The following is an 18,177-nucleotide window of genomic DNA, read 5'->3' as shown; positions in this document are numbered from 1 at the left end:
GGCTTCTTTGATGTCTGTTAAGTCTGTTTGGATAAGAGCCCCTCAGCAAAAGAAAAACAGAATAGCCCTACAGTATGCTTTCTATATATAATAGAAATCTATAATACTATACCTATACTGATTGATTTAAAAAACGATTGCAGTTTTGCAAGCGAGAATTAATCACGTAATTCAGCAACTCTACTTCTGAAGCATGTTAGTAACATATGGCATTTCTACTTCTTCACATCAGCTAAGGCCAAGTTACAAAATACAAATGCATTGTGCTCTACGTCTTTGGATCAATTCCCCCTTCTCAGTATCTAATGCAGAAACAACATTCCATTCCTACAGTCCCCTGCTCCCCTTTGCTGGCCTTGTGGCTAAACTGTCTTGTGCTGATGTGTGACCCACAGGTCTGTGGAACAGAGCTGCAGTAACGTTTGCTTTACCTTCCCCTGCTTTTCTTCAAGCTTGCCACCTCTTCCCACTCTGTGTGTATATGACAAATCATTAGCTGTTTTAGACTAAAATGGCACCATGCTGAGGAAGTGCCATGGAAGATGTCTGACATCTTTTCCCCAGCTGAATCCCACTCTGTGCCCTGCTGACTTAGCTGGGCTGTAACAACACTGCATTTTTCATCAGTCCGGCTCCAGTTGCCACAGCCCTAACTTCTCTGGTCTTCCTTCCTGCAGCACCTTGCTTCTTGTTACCCGCGCCAATTAGGAAAGAGCTGGAACAAATGAAAGGCCTTCGGATTTCCTTGTATGTAGGCCCATCGCACGCTGGCACCAGTGCCAGTTTCAAGTGTGAGGACACGCACGGCGTCCTTAGAGGCCCGCTCCTCCTCGGCTGTGGCCATCCTCGCGCCGGTGCTGGGCGCTGCCTCGCTTACTGCCGCGCGAACCCTTGGCGGCTCGCGCCGCTCTGGGCACGCGGCCGGAGCAGGCGGCAGCTCAGCGCGGGGCGGGGCGCGGGGCCGCCGGCTCGGGGCGGCCGCAGGGCGAACGCTTGCAGGAGGCCCGGCCCTCCCCTACGCCGTGGCGGCGGCGCTGCGGGGTCGGCGTGCGACGGTAAGGCGGCGGGGCGGGGAGCGCGGGGCGGGGCCGGGGGCGCCGAACGGGGCGGGAAAACGGGGCCGCTAAACGGGGCCGCTGGGCCGGGGGTAGGGAAGGCGTGGCGGCGGGCCGGGGCTGCGGAGGCGATCTGTGGCGTCGCGGGCCGCGCTTAGCGCTCCTGCTGTTAGAGGAAGCTGCTGAGAACCGGGCTGCGCCGTGGCCGCCGGTGGCGTGGGACGGAAGCCGTGCCGCTGGAACAGGCGCTGCGGGCCTCGTTTATGCGGGCGAACGATGGCAGCGGATGGACTGCTGCGGAGCGAGCGGCTGAGCCAACAAGTGCGCCCGCCCGGCTCCGCGCTGCCGGCCCGCAGCCCGCCTGCTGCCCGCCGCTGGGACGCGGCGCGGGTTGTCCGCTCGGGGGGTTTTTTGGCAGTCTCAGTAAAGCCGCTGGCTTCTGGGCTGGAAGGCGCTTTATAAGGCGTGCCCTGCGTGGAGGAAGCCGCGGCCCGGCGGCACGGCTGGCGGCCTGCCCAAGGGCTGCGGGCCGGCGGGGCTCCCGCAGCTCCCAGCCTCGCCTCGTTGTGAAGGGCGGGGAAGGCGGCGCCGGGAGGGCTGTGCCGAGCTCTGAAGCGTGGGTCGGGGAGTCGAGTCATCGCCGTGCTCCATCTTCATTTCGTGCCTTGTGGGAGAGAGCGGGAAGAGTGGCTGAGGCCAGCGGAATGAAACTGAAAGCACCTGTGAAAATGCTTTGATTCGAGCGTTTCTCTGCTCCCTTTCACCTGTCACGTATTAAGTTTTTTGCTTCAGCTGTTGCTGTTGTCTTCCTGTAATGGCTTCTTTATTGCCAGATCTTGCTGCTGGAGCGTTGGCAGTAGCAGACCTTCTGTTGTGTAGGTTGGAGATCCAGCCCCGTTTGTGCTGTGCTGGTTTGGATAGCTGATGCTGTACCCAGAGGGAAGCACAGCGTGCTTTAGAGAAAGGCTGGCGATGGGACCGCAGCTCTGCACTCACTGGCGCTGCCCCGTGCTGCCTGAGATGCTCTGTGAGTGCAGAGAGGATTGGGAGCTCACAGCTGGGACATCAGTGCTTGTGTGCAAGCAGAGTGCCAGAGCAGAGGGCTGCTATGTGCCTCTAACAGTACCTGCGCTGATGCCTTAGATTTCTTGCGTAGATTTATCCTATGCTTTTTGTGCTCTACTTTCTTGTCTAAAATAAAAATCATGCATCGCTGTAGACAAGTGTTGCTGTGTGTCGTTGCCAGATGATGATCCTGAGTCATTGCTGTAGAAGGAAAACATTTTTTAAATGCCAAGTCTTCTGGCTGTCTTGTAGAATCAGAATGGTGCACTCATTGAAGCACTGATGGAGTAGGGTTAGTTCTTACAGCTGTTGTATGGAGAAAAAAACGTCTGTGCGTTTTATATTCCTGTGTGATTGCTTGTTTATGTCTGTGTTGCGTCCTCTTGGATGCAGTCCTTGACACTGCTAAGTGTTTTTCTTCTAGAAGCTACGAGGTGCCTTTGGAAGCTGCATCTGTTGTTGAGAGCTTCTTTCTTTCGTATTTGGAAAGTGGTGGTTGCTGGAGAAGTAGGCAGTTGGTGACAGAGGAAGGTGGTGCTTTCCCAGGAGCTTCCTTTTTTTGGAAGGCTTTTCCTGACTCTCTACTCCAGAGAGCTCATATGCTGTCAAACAGCCTTCCTAAAATCAAAGTCAGAATGGTAGCCTCCTGTATAATACTGAGTTTTCAGAGGTAAGACGTGCAGATTATTTCTGACTGTAAACCAAGTGAAGGTAACATGCTTTTCCAGTGTTCAGTTTTTCAGTGCATTGTGGACTATGCTGCAAGTGCTTGTGATGTAATATAGACATTATTTAGCATCTACTATGCCTGTGCTTTAATTGCTGTTACTGTTATTTACTATTTATTTATTTATTTATTTTTTTAAGAAATCTTTCTTGTATCGCCAGCATGCATCACCATGACTCTTGCACGGAATGAAATTGCAGGAGAATGATTTGATATTTGCCCCGAGTCCTTCTTCAGCTTCTTAATTCACATGGGTAGCGTGGAGTGAGGGCGTTTCAGTTCTGATCGGTTGGAACAGATCACAGTTCAGGAGGATGTTGAGTTCAGAATGCTTCACTGTGTGTATGATAGATAAATACCTCATTTGGCATAATCAATTGGCCAAACATGTTTGTAATACTCTTAGGAGATGTTTTTCACTGCTCGTTCAGTATCTTTTTCTGTCACATCTTTATGCAGTAGGTGAGGCAGGGGAAGAGTTCCAGATTTTTCAGAACTCGCTTGCAATACAGATCAAGTGAACGGTAGCTGTGTTGAAAGCATCTCTTTCTGTGTGAGATGGGAAGTGAGTCACTTAGTCCAGGTCCCCTGCCATTATGGGAATGACATCATGTAATTCCTCATAAGATTTCCTTTATTCTCAATTTTTTTCTCAGTCAAGAGAACTGAAGATGTTTTCTCACTCAGCCACATTATAAATCGTTATATGTTATAAAATGCTTATTCATTCCCTTTTTAATCTTTCTTTTTCTTTTTTTTTTTCTGAGAGGAAACAACTGAAAATGTCTCAGAATCCCCACAAGCCGCATTCAAGCGAAGAAAAGTTGAGTGCCTTGGAGGATGATCAAGAGAGCTTGGACAACTCGGAGCAGTCTATCAGGAAGAGAATACAACAAAGTGTTCCAGGTTCACGTGGAGATGATACACCAAAGTGTAAGCACAACTGCCCTTCATTTAAAAAAAAAAAAGTACAATTCTGTGTCTTCTGCAGTGGAGATGGTGATGGGGTTTTATAGTACTCTCTGTAGGTTTGTTTTGCAATTAAATATTACACAACTCCTGATCGCTTGCTTTGAAGCTGCTTTTAACGAGTGCTTTTTCCTCCATTTTGTTTTAGCACTGAGTTGTTCACAATAACCACATTGTTCTGAGCCACATATGTCTGAGATCTTTCTGTGTCTGCACTCACAGAAAGGATAAGCCCTACTCCAGTATACTGTAGCCAAACTGATGCCTGCTGTTTGCATGATCAGCCAAACCTTCTGGGTTGTTGCAGCCTCTTTTTCTGCCAGAGGGCAGGGAAGGCCATCATCAACAAAATCATGCCCTGTCATTTTATTCCCCTCTTATCCAGACACACACAGGTGGAAAGTTGCACTTTTAATCCTAATGCTACTTCTGCTGACAAGGAGATTTCAGGACTGTCATACTGCAGGTTTATTCCTAGGGCATGTTTTTCTTTGTCATTCTGCTTTTAACATCAGAAACTAGATGCAAGATCTCTAATTACTTCTGGCAAATCTATAGATAAGATAAAGGGGAAGTTTATTTGGTTCCAGAGATTGAGATCAAAGAGATGGAATTGCTCACATAACTAGCCCCAGATTTCTGTCTGGAGAGTCCCAGGATGTAACGTTTTATTTGTTGCATTATTTTTTTATTGCAACAGTGTTCATTATTACTGGAGTTCAGTGTTTTGCTTAGAGTCATGTTGCACACGGGAGATGTACCCTACGGAGGAAGACTGTGGACATGTGAAAGTGAAATGCATTGCCTTGTCTTGCCTTCCATTGTACCACAAGAAAGTCATTGGTCTCAAGCGCTTTTCTTTCGGGAGGAAGCAGATATAATATGAGAATGAAGTAACATGATTTAAGAGCATTCTTTGGTAAATGAAAGAGTCTCTTAGCTTTGAGTGTGTCTACTGAGTGAAGTCATCTGGCAGCTGGACAGGAGAGCACTCATTCAGCTGCAAGCTCGCTGTGCTGCTGGTAATTCTCTGGATATCAGTCCTTGCTGTGTTCCCAGAGTCACTGTGCAAGATATACCTCCAGGCAGAAGGAAATCTGGGTTTGAGAGTGCTGCATGAAAAGAGTGAGATGGTAATGAAAAATTAGAACACTGCATGTATTCTTGGAACTATGCTGTATGTACTTGGAACAGCTTTGAAAGGCAGACAAGTGAAGGGCAGTTAGTTTTAAAGGACCTTTTCTATGTTACTAGTTTAAGTCCAATCAAACTGGATCTTCAAATGAGGCAGCCATGCTGGTTTTTCTGAAACATCTCAGTAAACCCAGCCTGGTTGGTTTCTTTCATGTTAGGAATTAATACATTGCTCCTGTGCTTGTACTGCAGTTGAAGTGAATGAATTACAGAGAGAGGAAGCAATTCAACTATAGCAATTCTGTAGAGGTGTTTCCCTCCTGTTCAGCTGTATGTTTTCTGGAGCAGCAGAGATAAACCTTGCTATTCTTGCCTGCCTCACCCAAGGACACCAGTACTGTAGCCTTCTCCTTTGTCAGTGTCACTGTCTCTCTTTTGACTTCACAGGCTATTCTACAGTTGGCCACTTCCTTTGTCTCCTACCTCATGGAAGCTGACCTGTTTTTTTCAGGTGTGATGCTTCCTTCTGCTCACTTGTGTCCTCCAGGGCCCAGTTTGAAGCTGCTTGTCCATCCTTATCCCAATGCCTGCTGTAGGATCTTTTGTCACTTGGGGGGGGGGGGAAAAGGAGTCTGGAGAAGTGCCAGTCGCACTGAAAGTAGAGGGAATAATTATTGCTTAACATCAGTGGTGGCTTGTTTGCTGGGTGGTTTAGAAATAAAGTCACTTGAAAAGCATGAAATGGAAATGACAATGTCTACACAGTAATTAGAGGAATAGTGCAGTGGCAATGCTAGTCTTATCATCTCTTCTCATCATCTAGTGTAGAGGGAAAGATGCAGTTAAGCAATTCAAAATAAATATTTTGGGGCTTTTTGTTTGTTTCTTCAGATGTTGTTATCAGCAGGCTCTTCTCTGCAGATTTCCCTAGCTAATTGTCTGACACTTTAATGTGTGTTGTAGCTAGCCCTCCTCGGCCCGTGTCAGTGGAAGAGTTAATGGAAACAGCTAAGGGAGTAACCAACATGGCACTAGTACACGAGATTGTTGTTAATAGAGACTTCCAGATCAAACCAGCTGAGTTACCAGAACACAGGTAAGATTGCTACCAAGTAGATATATTAAATCAATTCTCATTTGTGTAACTTTGGAATAACTCTAGTGGATGAAATAAAGGCTCTGGCTAGTTCTGCCCAACAGTGCCTGCTAGGGAAGATTTAGGAAGAAGCATAAGAAGGTAAGCATGCAGTTCTGTTTCCTCAGGAATGTGTGAATGTGGAAAGTGAAACTCCTCAGTAATTGCTGGGGCATGTTTTGTGGAAATTGCAGTATGGTTTCTGCCAGTGTCCCCTTATCCTGGGAGCCTGAAGCTGCAGACTTTGGAATATGCAAGTCTAGCTGCAGGTGCAGGTAATGCTCTTAGCATCACTTAAGCTTTCCCTGCAGGTGGGAATAAGATGAAACTGATCATTTTAGCTTTGCTTTTTTTTTTTAAATCCAATGTCTGTTTCTCCAGGGATACACATCTATGTATTTTGAAGAGACTTCTGTATTTTATTAGATTAGGCCTTATTCCTTTTTAGTCTGGAGTCTTTCCTCCTGTCTGACCTGCAGTAGTCCTGTCCCCCACTAAGAGAGGCAGAACAGAAGTGGCTTTCATGTCTGGTCCCAGACTGCCCAGTGCAGCAAACCCAGTCCTATTGACAGATGCTTTGTCTGCTGTTCTGCTGTGTTTGGGTTTTTTTGTTTGCTTTGTTTTTCTCCCCATACAGAGAGATGTGGCTGACAGTGTGTTTCTTGGGTTAATTTGTGAAAGTGAGGGTGTTTTTACTGGGAGAGACTTGGACCACTGGAACAGCATTGTCTGAGTGTCCTAGCTACTCCACTTTTGAGAGACTCTCGTATTTCAGAGTTCAGGCACCGATTTGCTCTGTGCTCTCAGCACCATCACAGACTCGGGCACTGTTATCCAGTCACTGTTTGTCACATTTCATACAGGTTGTGTACAATTCATGCATGGTCCCATGAGCTAGCACCTCTCTCTATGATGGAAGTGTTTGGAAAGCATACCTAAGGCATGCAGAGCTCCCTGTTTTGTGTTGTCTTCTGTCTCAGCATCTTTTGGGGGGATTCCTGACAGGTGTCTTCTGCTTGTATGTGATGGCTGACGATGAATGCTTGATGTAAAATGTCACAGTTAAAGCAGTGCTTTTCAATTCAGTGTCTGCTTTTGTTCCTTGTTCCTTCTTATGGTTTTCTCACTTGAAAAAGTGCAACGATGGTGCGTAAGTTTTCTGGTATGCCTCAATACCATGAAATACCATGAAATTTATCTCAAGATTTTTCAGGGGAGAAGAATTTTAAACAAATTTTCTTCTTTCCGTGTGTTCTTCTCTCCACCTCCCTTAAAAAAGAGGGGTGAGAGGGAGAGAACCAACCCAGTCCTTCAGTAACTTGGTTGCTTTTCTCACAGATTCTGAACAGTGGCTGCAGTTGTTCAGCACAGTGTCAGATTTGCATCGCTTCACCAGATCAAAGGAACAGATATATTGCAGAGATCATCTTACCAAGAGTGCCTCAGCGTAGTGATCTGCCAGGACTGCTCCTAGTACAAGATCCCTCTGTTCAGTGAAAGTTTTGGCTGAAGAGGCACTCTGGAATCTTCCCTGGAATAATGGCTTTTTTGTGTTTATGTATAATTTGAGTCTCCCACAGCTTGAATGTTTTTGTAGGGAAGTGGTTTGAGGAGAAAGCAGTTGGAATTTGTTTGTTGTTTATAGGAACTGAACAGAGGCTTTAACTCGGGGTAATGGCCGTATTTATGTGTTGAAGTGCAAAAGCTTTCATGTCACACAAGTTGCTTCATTTCTGTTATGTTTCCTTAATGAATTTTCCTTAGTCAAAGGAATGCTAATACTGTCCTTCTGAAGATGAGGAATAATTTTTATCTGTTTTTATTAGTATTCCAGCGCTATACTTCAGAGGTACTTTCAAGGATTTTAATTGGTAGCCTTCTTTGCTTGTGTCTAACCATTTATTAGGGTATGAGCCATGCCAAATTTTGTGCCTAGTTTATCATGCCTGAGTGACAAAATGATAGTTTTCTTCTCTGTCAGTCCTCAGATAGTCACCATTACATTATCTTCACATTACTGCATGCTGTTCTTCGGGAGCTGCAGGTACCTGCATGTGGTGGTGCAGACACTAATACAGTTATTTTGAACTGGTCTTACTTACCCACAGCTTGGAAAAAAAAGTAAGAGAGATTGTGCACAAAGTTTTCTGGGATTGTCTGGAAGCTCAGCTGAAGGAAGAGCCACCGACATACGACCACGCAATTAAACTGTTGGGAGAAATTAAAGAGGTAAGGTCACATGCTACCAAAGTAAATCATTGAGTTTTTATAGATGGGTTGATGGGAATGGGCAAAAGGAGTTAGAAGCTTGGTTGTTCATAAAGGAGGCTCTTGATTGTTTTCACTACTGTCTGATTTTCTCTGCACATAATTAAGTTGTGTGAGCTGAGGAGAGCGACTTGAATGTGCAAACAAATGGGAAAGCATGTAAAATGAATCAAGGTGGGTTTCATACTTCCAGGTTTCCTCCACGTTATGACAGTGACGTTGGGTATGGAATCACTGAGATGTCCCAGCATTGAGTGGACAGAGCCAGGTGCAATAGTCTGAAGTGTGATCAGTACTACAAAGCACTTACCACTTAGTGACTTTGTGTCACAAAGAGTGAGGGGAGACATTTGAATTTGGAGCTGACAAATGACTTTGTGGCCTTGTTCAGAAAAGTGCAATTCTGCTCTCAGATGGCAGTTAGTTTAAATGACAAGTGGTGCAATTACTGCTTTGGTCCCTGCTGTGTGACACTGAGAACTAATACACTGTTAAAAACTTTCTGTTTCAGAATCTTCTGTCTTTTTTACTTCCTGGTCATACAAGATTAAGAAACCAGATTATGGAAGTTCTTGATCTGGATTTGATAAAACAGGAGGCCGAAAATGGGGCTCTGGACATTGCTAAGTTGATAGAATTTGTTACTGGAATGATGGGGACTCTCTGTGCTCCCGCTCGAGATGAAGAAATTAAGAAACTGAAAGATACACATGAAATAGTTCCTCTCTTCAGGTACTGAAATGGTACATACTGTCATACTGAGTGTCCTTTAAATAATTTTAGAGATGTGTGGTGTGGGGGTGTTTGCACCAGGGCAACCTGCAGATCTTCATAGAGATGAAAGAGCTGTGCAGGGATGTGGCCATGGGTGTGATGGGGGAGAGATGTTCCAGAAGTTTTTAACATGGACCCTTCCTGTTGGGGTGAATTGTGTTTGTCTGGCTCCAGCCTGTTACCAAAGGATGTTTTCTAAATGCCAAATGTGTGTAAACTATCAGATAACAGGTGAGCAGTTTGTTTGTATCAGGATTTATTATCAACAGCAGGAGGGGAAGAAAAAGCAGTTGCGGGAATAGGGGGTACATATCACTGTTCTTTAGCCAGTTCTTCCTTTCCCCTCAGTTTGAGCTGTCTCCCCCCAGTATAATATGCTTTTAGTTCTACCAGGGGCATACATCCTGGGCTTAGGAGCATTGAGGTATCTGCTTCATCACTGTGTTCTCAGCTGAATAGCTTGAGTTTGAGGAAATCTTATTAACCTTGTTTTTTAATTTGATGACCTTCCGAGAGTTAAGGTTTGACTTGGCAGAATCGCTACTAGCAGGAGGCATGTTGCTTTGAAATTAAGGGGCTTTGGTTTTGTTTTCCTTGGGTCTAATTATTTGCTTCCCTGAGCAACTGAGGTTGGCTATATAGGCAGCCAACAGATAGAATGCAAGCTTGGAAACTCAGACATCTTTCTGTCTGCTCAGCTTTACATTGTAAAATTTGGGGAATTTATCCTGTGGGGCTAGTGAAGTTAATTCTGTGGAGACCTTTCTTCAGGAGAACAAGTCTTGTTTTGTATTTGGGAGATGCATGTGTGTGCATGCTTGCTCAAGCTTTTTTTTTCTGTCTCTGAAATTAACCATCCTGTTAACGTTTCCCACGTGTGTTTTTGTTCTTTCCTTAGGCAATCTGCAATAAATCTTGTACAAATAACCTCTTACACTTCTGCAGCCTTGAATAACTTTTTCTGTTTGTTTGTTTAGAGCAATTTTCTCTGTGTTAGACCTAATGAAAATGGATATGGCGAACTTCGCTATCACTAGTATTAGGCCAAAATTAATGCAGCAGTCTGCTGAATATGAAAGAAAGAAGTTTCAGGAGTTTCTTGAGAAACAGCCAAGTATGACTTTGTTTCTTTCTTTTTTCCCCTCTGACCTCTCAGTACATGGTGTGTCTTTGCTTGTAGATCATAGAAATAAATCAGATTTGACATTAATTTTGATATAATTTGTGTGGTAAATGACACCTTGTGCCCCGAAACTGAGGTTTGAGAAAAATGTACAGAAACAATATATCTGCACTTAGCACGTGGCTGTTAGTTTTGTTTCAGTTGATGAGGGGCATCATAGCATCTTCTCACTTCTGATTTCGTGTAGCTGTGCAGTGTTAATATTGTTTTAGATGTTCTGCTTAATGCAGTAAATAAAATGCATGTCAACAACTGGTATCATGGATAATTAGAAGTAGTAACTAATGGCTTTATCTGGAAACTAGTGATAGAAAAAAAACTAACGTTGACAAGGAATTTCCTTAACGAGACTTTTTATCTCCTACAGATTCTTTAGACCTTGTCACAGACTGGTTGCAGGAAGCAGCAGATGATCTTGCAAAGCTGAGACATAAAAAGTTCCCTCCCCCCAGCAGTGCTGTTGGTGCTGCTGGTGGAGCTGCTGCGTTGTGCTCCACTGCCATACAGAATCAGGCATATCTGAAGCTGCTGAAGTGGGATCACACAAACAGGCCTTTCCCAGAAGTAGGTATCCAACAAGAAAAATGATTTCCATGCTTGTTCTACTACTTTTCTGCTCTTGGAATGTAGCCAACTGAAATTACAGCACTAAAACATTGATCTCTTGATTGAAAGTTCTTGTGGTATTTCTTTTTCAGTACTCAGTTGAAAAAGAAACAGTTGTTTCCCTTTTGTTCCTGATATTTGCCTGCTGAGTAGCTGCTGCTCTTTTCTGTGTCTGTGTCTCCTCCCCGCAGCTTATTAATTCATGGAAGTTGCCTGAGGTAGGGCAGAACGCTGAGTGTCCCAGGATTGCCTGGCGTTGGGCTATACTTCCTCCATGCCTGCAGCCCTCAGCTCTCCTTTGAATGTGAATGGTCTTGTTAACGAGTTTGGGCAAACATCTTCTCTGGAATACAATAACTGACAAAACAAAATGTTTAAGGGAGTTCTTGAGTAAATGACTTTCAGTTAGTCAGCGAATACGGAAACTGTGGTTTTGGTAGCTGTTCCTCCTGGTCCAGCATCTGTCATAGTTTCCAAACTCTGATACAGAAGTTGGTTCTTCGGTGCTTTATCATCATTCAGCTGTTCCTCTTTGTGCTGTAGAATTTAGATCTGGGTTCAAAGACTTTCCAGCCCCCCTTGGAATCGGGGCTGCTGTGTCTATTTGACATTGTCACGGAGAAAGCAAAGGTGGCTGTTATTCAGTAGAATGTGGTATTTCCTGAGATCACGTGTCTTTTTTTGGAGCAGAAGGGCCAGGAACTCATGGTGGGAAAAAATAAACAGCTCCTTGTTTATAGGAACAACAAGGCAGAAAAGTTTATCATCTTTGTGTTCCTTTAAATCCATTTGAGAGGCTTATGTAGGCATTCCAATTCAGACTATTCAACACGTAATGTTTCTTACCAATATGAATTTTCAGGATTTGTCAGATTAAAACTTGCTTGCAACACAAACTCAGTAGTTGTAGGGATATTGGCACTGTTAAAACTTTCATTTTTCTTGAGAATTAATGCAATAGCTGTGTGAGAGCACACCACTAGTCTTGTCGAGCTGCCTTCATTTTGCACATCTGTAATGTGAGCAGTGTTCTTCCTTTCCTCAGGACTTCTTTTGATGATGGTTTGTTAGTGAATTTCTTGCAGCTCTCTCCAAAGTGTTTGAGCCTGGTCACTGTGTCAGCATGTCCAATGGAGTCTGATTTGGTCAAACAGACCAGTGTTTGGTATCACAAAGCAGAATATTGCGATGTATCTATAGAGTAGTATTGTGCATTACATATTAAAATGCATGTTTGTATTTCCAACCTTGTGGAGAAGTAAACTAGTCATAATCCACACTATATCCATAGGATCAGATCAGAGATAATTTGGACTGGAAGGGACAGCTAAAGACTAACCATTACCATCTTCAGAGCCTTCTGTGCTGAACTTTTCTCAGCCTAGTACGTAGTTTTGATTACTGTCTTATTCTCTAGACATCTTACCGAAATAGAATGAGACTTTTTTTTGATATTTGCTTTTGGCAGATACTGAGAAAGAGTTAAGGTCTTAGAGTTACCTGAATTATCTTAGCTGGCATCTCCATTTCATTTCACAGCCTAGTGTACAGATCTCATCCTGTGCTGGCTTTCCTGTTCTCTGCAGACAGTGCTCATGGACCAGAGGCGCTTTCAGGAAATACAGCTGGAACTGGAGCAGCTCCTCATGGCTGGGACTGTCCTTCTGGTCACGTTCAATGCAGCGGGTGCAGCTCTCATCGATGTGCCTGGATTTGCTGAGAAAATCAAAACCATTGTCAGAGTGCTGCTGACAGGAATGCATCTCCCGTGAGTACTGAGTAGCCCTATTCACACGGTCAGCTGCAGTTTCATGATGGCTCCACCACACCATCAGTTTCAGCCTCGCTCTGGTTATGGAGTGCAATACACGGAGGAAGTGATGGGGGCTTCTTATTAGCTGAGGCTGACAGTTTTTATTTATCTTACTGATCCAGAGCCAGCTTTTTGATAGGGCATGCTCATTTTTTAACATCACGTTACTGACCATACCAGTGTAGAGCTGATTTCCTGTAGCTGTGCAGTGTTAATATTGTTTTAGATGTTCTGCTTAATGCAGTAAGTAAAATGCGTGTCAATAACTGGTATCATGGATAAGTAGGAGTAGTAACTAATGGCTTTAGAGCTGTGTGTGTACAAGCAGCAAACTCTGCTCACAGTTTTGGCTGGGCTCCATTGAGACAAATGGCACAAATTAGCTGCCCCCAGACTGAGGTTGCTGTGCACATTGTGGGTTGACACTTCTTCTTCATGTTGCTCTGAGATGGCTGTAGACTGAAAATCAGCTCATATACGTGTATGGATTGCACAGGCTGAAGGTTTTTTTTCTAATGCTATCCCATCCCCTTGTGTTACAGCTGAACGTGACTTTCATGTCCGTAAAATTTACTTTATTATTCTTGTGTTATCTGGATTACTTTTCTTCCACTATGTTCGATAAATAAGACAACTGTAATTGGATACTTTATTTTCAAAAGATGGGGAAAGTGTGAACAACTCCAGTAGCTAAGCAGTGCTCTACTCCACATTCCATAGCTCCTTTAACCTGAAGGAGTCTTTGGCCACCATTGGTGAGAAGGTGTGTGCTGAAGTCAACAGCTGCCTTTCCCAGCATGGCTTTGCACCGTTCACAGCTGAGAAAGAAACTGTGCTGAAAGGACAGATCCAAGCAGTGGCCAACCCTGATAACACCATCTGTAAACTAATAGGTATGCTTTGACAAAAATACTCGGTTCTCACATGACAAAGTGTCTCTATTTATAAAACTGTTAGTGGCACGTCATGCATGGTTTCTATTTTAATGTATTTCAAGTATGTGCTTGCTGTGCTCTGTGTTTTACATGAGATTAGAATCTTTCTAGCTGTCTATCTCTTCTGCAGGCAAACCAAAACTCTTGGTCTAACTTTTCCAGATTCTCGAATTCAGAAGTTTCTGGAGCATTGTCTTGCATCTAGTCACCAGAAAGCAGTGCCGACTGTTCCTGGAGGATTAGGCCCTATTCAGAGAGAGCTGGAAGAGATTGCTGTCAAGTATGTTCGTCTTGTCAACTACAACAAGATGGTCTTCAGTCCTTACTACGATGCTGTTCTTGGCAAAATACTGACTAAGGAAGAACCCCAGCTTGTAGGGATGCCGGAGGAATCGTGAGCACAGTTTGTGTACCAATGCAGTATTAATTTTATCAGCTATTTTGAAAAATTGCACCAGTGTTTGTCTAGGAAAACAGCTCTCCATGTGAATACTATTTCCTTTTAAGTCACTCGTGCTGCCCGATGAGGAAAATGCGTGAATTGCAATAGGGGCTCTGAGATAAGTGATGAAGGAGGGATGCATTTTTAATGTAAGTATGCAGCTTTTGTGAGGGAGTGTTGTGGTAGTTTTCTGGCTATAAGATTTCCAGGCAGGTGCTATGTAGGAAAAGTTAAACAGCCAAACTCTGTTCTTAAGTGGTTCATTTTAGTGTTTTTTATTCTCATTTGTCGTGAATTTGGTTTCGCTCATCCACAGCAGGTTAGCAGTGGTCCTTCCCTGCAGGGAAATGTGGCTTTTCAAAAAGATCTTACTTTAAAGACTTCAGTAAGCTAAAACTCTAGGTAGGAGAAACCTTAACAGGCGAAAAACAAAGCCAAACAGCACTTACTGTATCATTATGGTTGGTGTGGTAGGCTACTAAGTTTTTCTTTCAGCATTTTTCTGCATTTTTAATAGTTGTTTTTTTTTGCTGTTTACCTGCAGATGTTACAGAAACAGAGTGTATTTTTGTAGCAAATTTTCTGGTTATTGGGTAACTGTCCTCTGCTTTGTACAGTACTTAACAAGGTGGCAATCTTACAGATTGCAGCTGTATTTATCTCCTGTAAAGACTTCAGAAAGGCAGAGCTAAAATGTTTTGATAAAAGTGGCGTTTCTTACCTTTTTTTTGCTAATAGTTTACTCCTTTTTATGTGAAATACTAATTTTGAAGTTAATCTGTGCCATTTACAGAAGGTGGACTTTAAGTGTGTTAAACTTTAGGACAAAACTTCTACTTGTTTTTTAAAACTACTACTTGAGATGGCTGCATTTTCAGTCACGTCTTCAAAGATATCCAGGAGGTGCAGAGCACTATTAGAAGTGCGAGTGAATTTAAATTGTAGTGGGAAGTGCATTATTTAATATTAGTTTGAATACGCAAGGAATGTTTTCAATAGAAGATTTTATTCTTTTTTACATTACAGAGGTGATTTTAAAACCTTAAATATTTAAGGTCTTGAATTTCATTAGTTATGTGTTGTACAGAGGAGGGTTCACAGAAGAGCTCAGTGATCTTACAGCCTTATTGCAGTTTTCAACTCAGCTAGGAGGTAAGTGCAGTTCAAGTTTTCCTCTAGTTCTTGAGCTCCATTATTGTCTTCATAAATTCATTGAATTTTGATTACTAAGTTCATAATTATAAACAGTAAGCATCCAAAACACTAGACTGTACCCAAAATGTTGTTTTCTCTAAAAAACAATAAAAAAAAACCAAAAAAAACAACCCCACCAAAACCAGTGATGTGAAATGAATACATGGCCCTCTTATTGCTGACATCCAGGTTCATTTCATTAATCAACTAATCAACCAACATAACAGCCCATCTAAAAGAAAGCGCTTGATTGGGAATCAGTGTTGATGCTTTCTTTGCTGGCTTTCTCCTGAATGGGAGCAGGCTGAAATTGCTGTGAGTTCAGAGGCAGGGGGGTTAAGCAAGAGCTTTTGTTCTGTATTAGCCTCTGCAACTGTAATGTGGGTTTTTTTCTCACTCATTACAACCTTGCATCTTCCAAGGGGGAAAAAAACCAACCCTAACAGCAAAACTCTGTAGTAAGAGATCACTTTTCCCTTGGCCAAGTTTACTCAAATAGCAGTGTGGATGTCTTTGGTAGCTCAAAAGGGAGTAGGTTGGTTAGCCAACAAAAAGTAGAGTGGGTTTTTGATATGGTCACAGGATCACAGAATTGTAGGGGTTGGAAAGGACCTCCAGAGCTCATCGAGTCCAACCCCCTGCCAAAGCAGGTTCCCTACACCAGGTCGCACAGGTCGGCATCCAGGCAGGTCTGGAACATCTCCAGAGAAGGAGACTCCACCACCTCCCTGGGCAGCCTGTTCCAGTGCTCCGTCACCTCACTGTAAAGAAGTTCTTGCGCATGTTTGTGCGGAACTTCCTATGCTGCAGTTTCCAGCCGTTTCCCCTTGTCCTGTCTCCACTCACCACTGAAAACAGTCCGGCCTCGCCATTCTGCCCCCCACACCTTAGATATTTACAGACCTGGATCAGGTCCCCTCTCAGTCTTCTTTTCTCAAGGCTGAACAGACCCAGTTCACTCAGCCTTTCTTCATAGGAGAGATGCTCCAGGCCCTTCACCATCTTTGTGGCCTTCCGCTGGACTCTTTCCAAGAGATCCCTGTCTTTTTTGTACTGGGGAGCCCAGAACTGGACTCAGTGCTCCAGATGAGGCCTTACCAGGGCAGAGTAGAGGGGGAGGATCACCTCCCTCGACCTGCTGGCCACGCTCTTTTTAATGCACCCCAGTAAGCCATTGGCCTTTTTGGCCACAAGGGCACACTGCTGGCTCATGGCCAACCTGTCATCCACCAGGACATCCAGGTCCCTTTCCGCAGAGCTCTCCTCCAGCAGGTCATCCCCCAACCTGTACTGGTGCATGCAATTATTCCTCCCCAGATGCAAGACTCTACACTTGCTTCTGTTAAACCTCATCCGGTTTTTTTTTGCCCAGCTCTCCAGCCTATCCAGGTCTTGCTGAATGGCAACACAGCCTTCAGGTGTGTCAGCCAATCCTCCCAACTTCATATCATCGGCAATATCATCAGCAATCAGGATACTACAGAGGTCTTCAAGGTTTCTGCAGCTCCTTACTGTACTTTGTTATTAGTCCGGAATCCATCTTGAAATACAGTCTCTAGCTCTGGAGCTGCAAAAAAATTAATTCAGTAGTCTGGGTAATAAAGGCACTACCCAAAACATGTTTGCAGTTTAAAAAACAATACAAAACAGACAAACCTGTTTTCCTTTTTACAATTGAGAGTTGCTGAAGTTTAGAACCGAATGCTGTTATTTTACTATTCCCCAGAGGCTTCTTTTAAAGGCCTCCAAACTAAGCATAGGACAAGCAGTTGGATGTTGTGAGGTGCTGGTCTCAGGGATGCAGGGAAGAACAGCACAGTGTTTAGAAAAGCACGTGACTGATGGCAGAATGAGTGGGACTGAGTTATGGGCAGGTAAGGTGGTACTTACCGGAGTGCTCCCAGTCTGTGACTGCCTACTCCAGCCTGCTGTGACATGGAAGCACAGACTGTGCTGCTGCTCATGCACATGTACTGCTCACAGGGTATATCCAGTAAGTTCATCTCTTCTCTCAGTAGGGATCTGTCCTGGGCTTAGCATAGGAAAAAATGCAGTGCTCACACCTGGCTCTGGGCTTGCCTTTGGAGGTTACACACTGGAAACCTGGAGTGCCTCTGTTTCTTTAAGCTTCTGTAGGCCTGGCAACTGGAAAAGATCTAAAAGAGGCTGTAAGAGGTTCCCACGAAAAATCACGTTAGTGACTTTTCCCTGGTCACTGTTTAATGATTGTCATTGACAAATAGTTTCTCTGCATTGTCTTTAAAAGCAATAGGCAGAGGTAATTAAGTGACAGAGCTAAAAAAAAAGGTAGCATTGATATGGCTGCTGTACCTTACCTCTCAGTATTCATACATGCGCTGTTCCATCTTTTCTTTCTGGTAGATAGGAGCAATGACCTACAGTTATCTCTGGTGGTGGGAATGTCCTTCAGCTTGTCTGAGTACCTGAATTCCCTGTCCATCATGGGTGTTCTTACAGTCTCAGGAGAGCACAGTCCTGAATAGTCCATTACAAGTTAAAATCTAAAGTATATATAGTAACTGCTTCAAAAGTTCATATGGCTTTTCTTTTTTTATTAGCTCGTTTAAAAGTAACCAGTTAACCTCAGTAGCTAATATATTAACACTTAATCATGTGCAAGCTAAGTGGAGGACTAATGCAGGTGTCCAGGAACAGGCTGCAGTGGCTAGTACTCCCGGCCAGCCCACGTTACAGACCTGTGACTGGTCTGTGTTACATTGGTAACTTCTTTAAACAGTCCTGGAATTCAAAGTAAAGGAATACTGTTTCCTCTAGAGAAACTGAACAGAAAGCTAATTCCTGTATGTACGCTCTGATCAATTTCCTGTGATGGTTTTAATTCTTGGTAACATTGCT

General features: G+C 43.8%; 1 protein-coding gene across 8 annotated transcripts; it reads left to right on the top strand.

Moving 5' to 3' along the window:
- Positions 1-961: 961 nt before the first annotated feature.
- Positions 962-18,067, top strand: TCP11L1 (t-complex 11 like 1). Of its 8 annotated transcripts, none has more exons than XR_007377935.1 (11): positions 1,383-2,790; positions 3,617-3,780; positions 5,914-6,046; positions 8,194-8,314; positions 8,865-9,085; positions 10,105-10,241; positions 10,678-10,874; positions 12,503-12,684; positions 13,450-13,622; positions 13,827-14,255; positions 15,133-18,067. XR_007377935.1 is itself a non-coding variant. In XM_048949662.1 (10 exons), exons 2-10 carry the CDS (start codon positions 3,630-3,632, stop codon positions 14,060-14,062), a joined length of 1,551 nt encoding a protein of 516 aa, XP_048805619.1. In that variant the 5' UTR covers positions 962-1,055; positions 3,615-3,629; the 3' UTR covers positions 14,063-14,501. The 8 variants fall into 8 exon arrangements, 6 of the variants coding, with proteins under 6 accessions (XP_048805619.1, XP_048805621.1, XP_048805618.1 ...); XR_007377934.1 differs by having other exon boundaries at positions 13,827-15,258; positions 16,673-18,067; XM_048949662.1 differs by lacking the exons at positions 1,383-2,790; positions 15,133-18,067 and adding an exon at positions 962-1,055 and having other exon boundaries at positions 3,615-3,780; positions 13,827-14,501.
- The last annotated feature ends 110 nt before the right edge of the window (positions 18,068-18,177 follow it).

The sequence above is a fragment of the Lagopus muta genome, chromosome 6, assembly GCF_023343835.1.
Source record: "Lagopus muta isolate bLagMut1 chromosome 6, bLagMut1 primary, whole genome shotgun sequence".
Taxonomy (NCBI): Eukaryota; Metazoa; Chordata; class Aves; order Galliformes; family Phasianidae; genus Lagopus; species Lagopus muta.
This window is presented reverse-complemented; position numbering and strand designations above follow the sequence as displayed.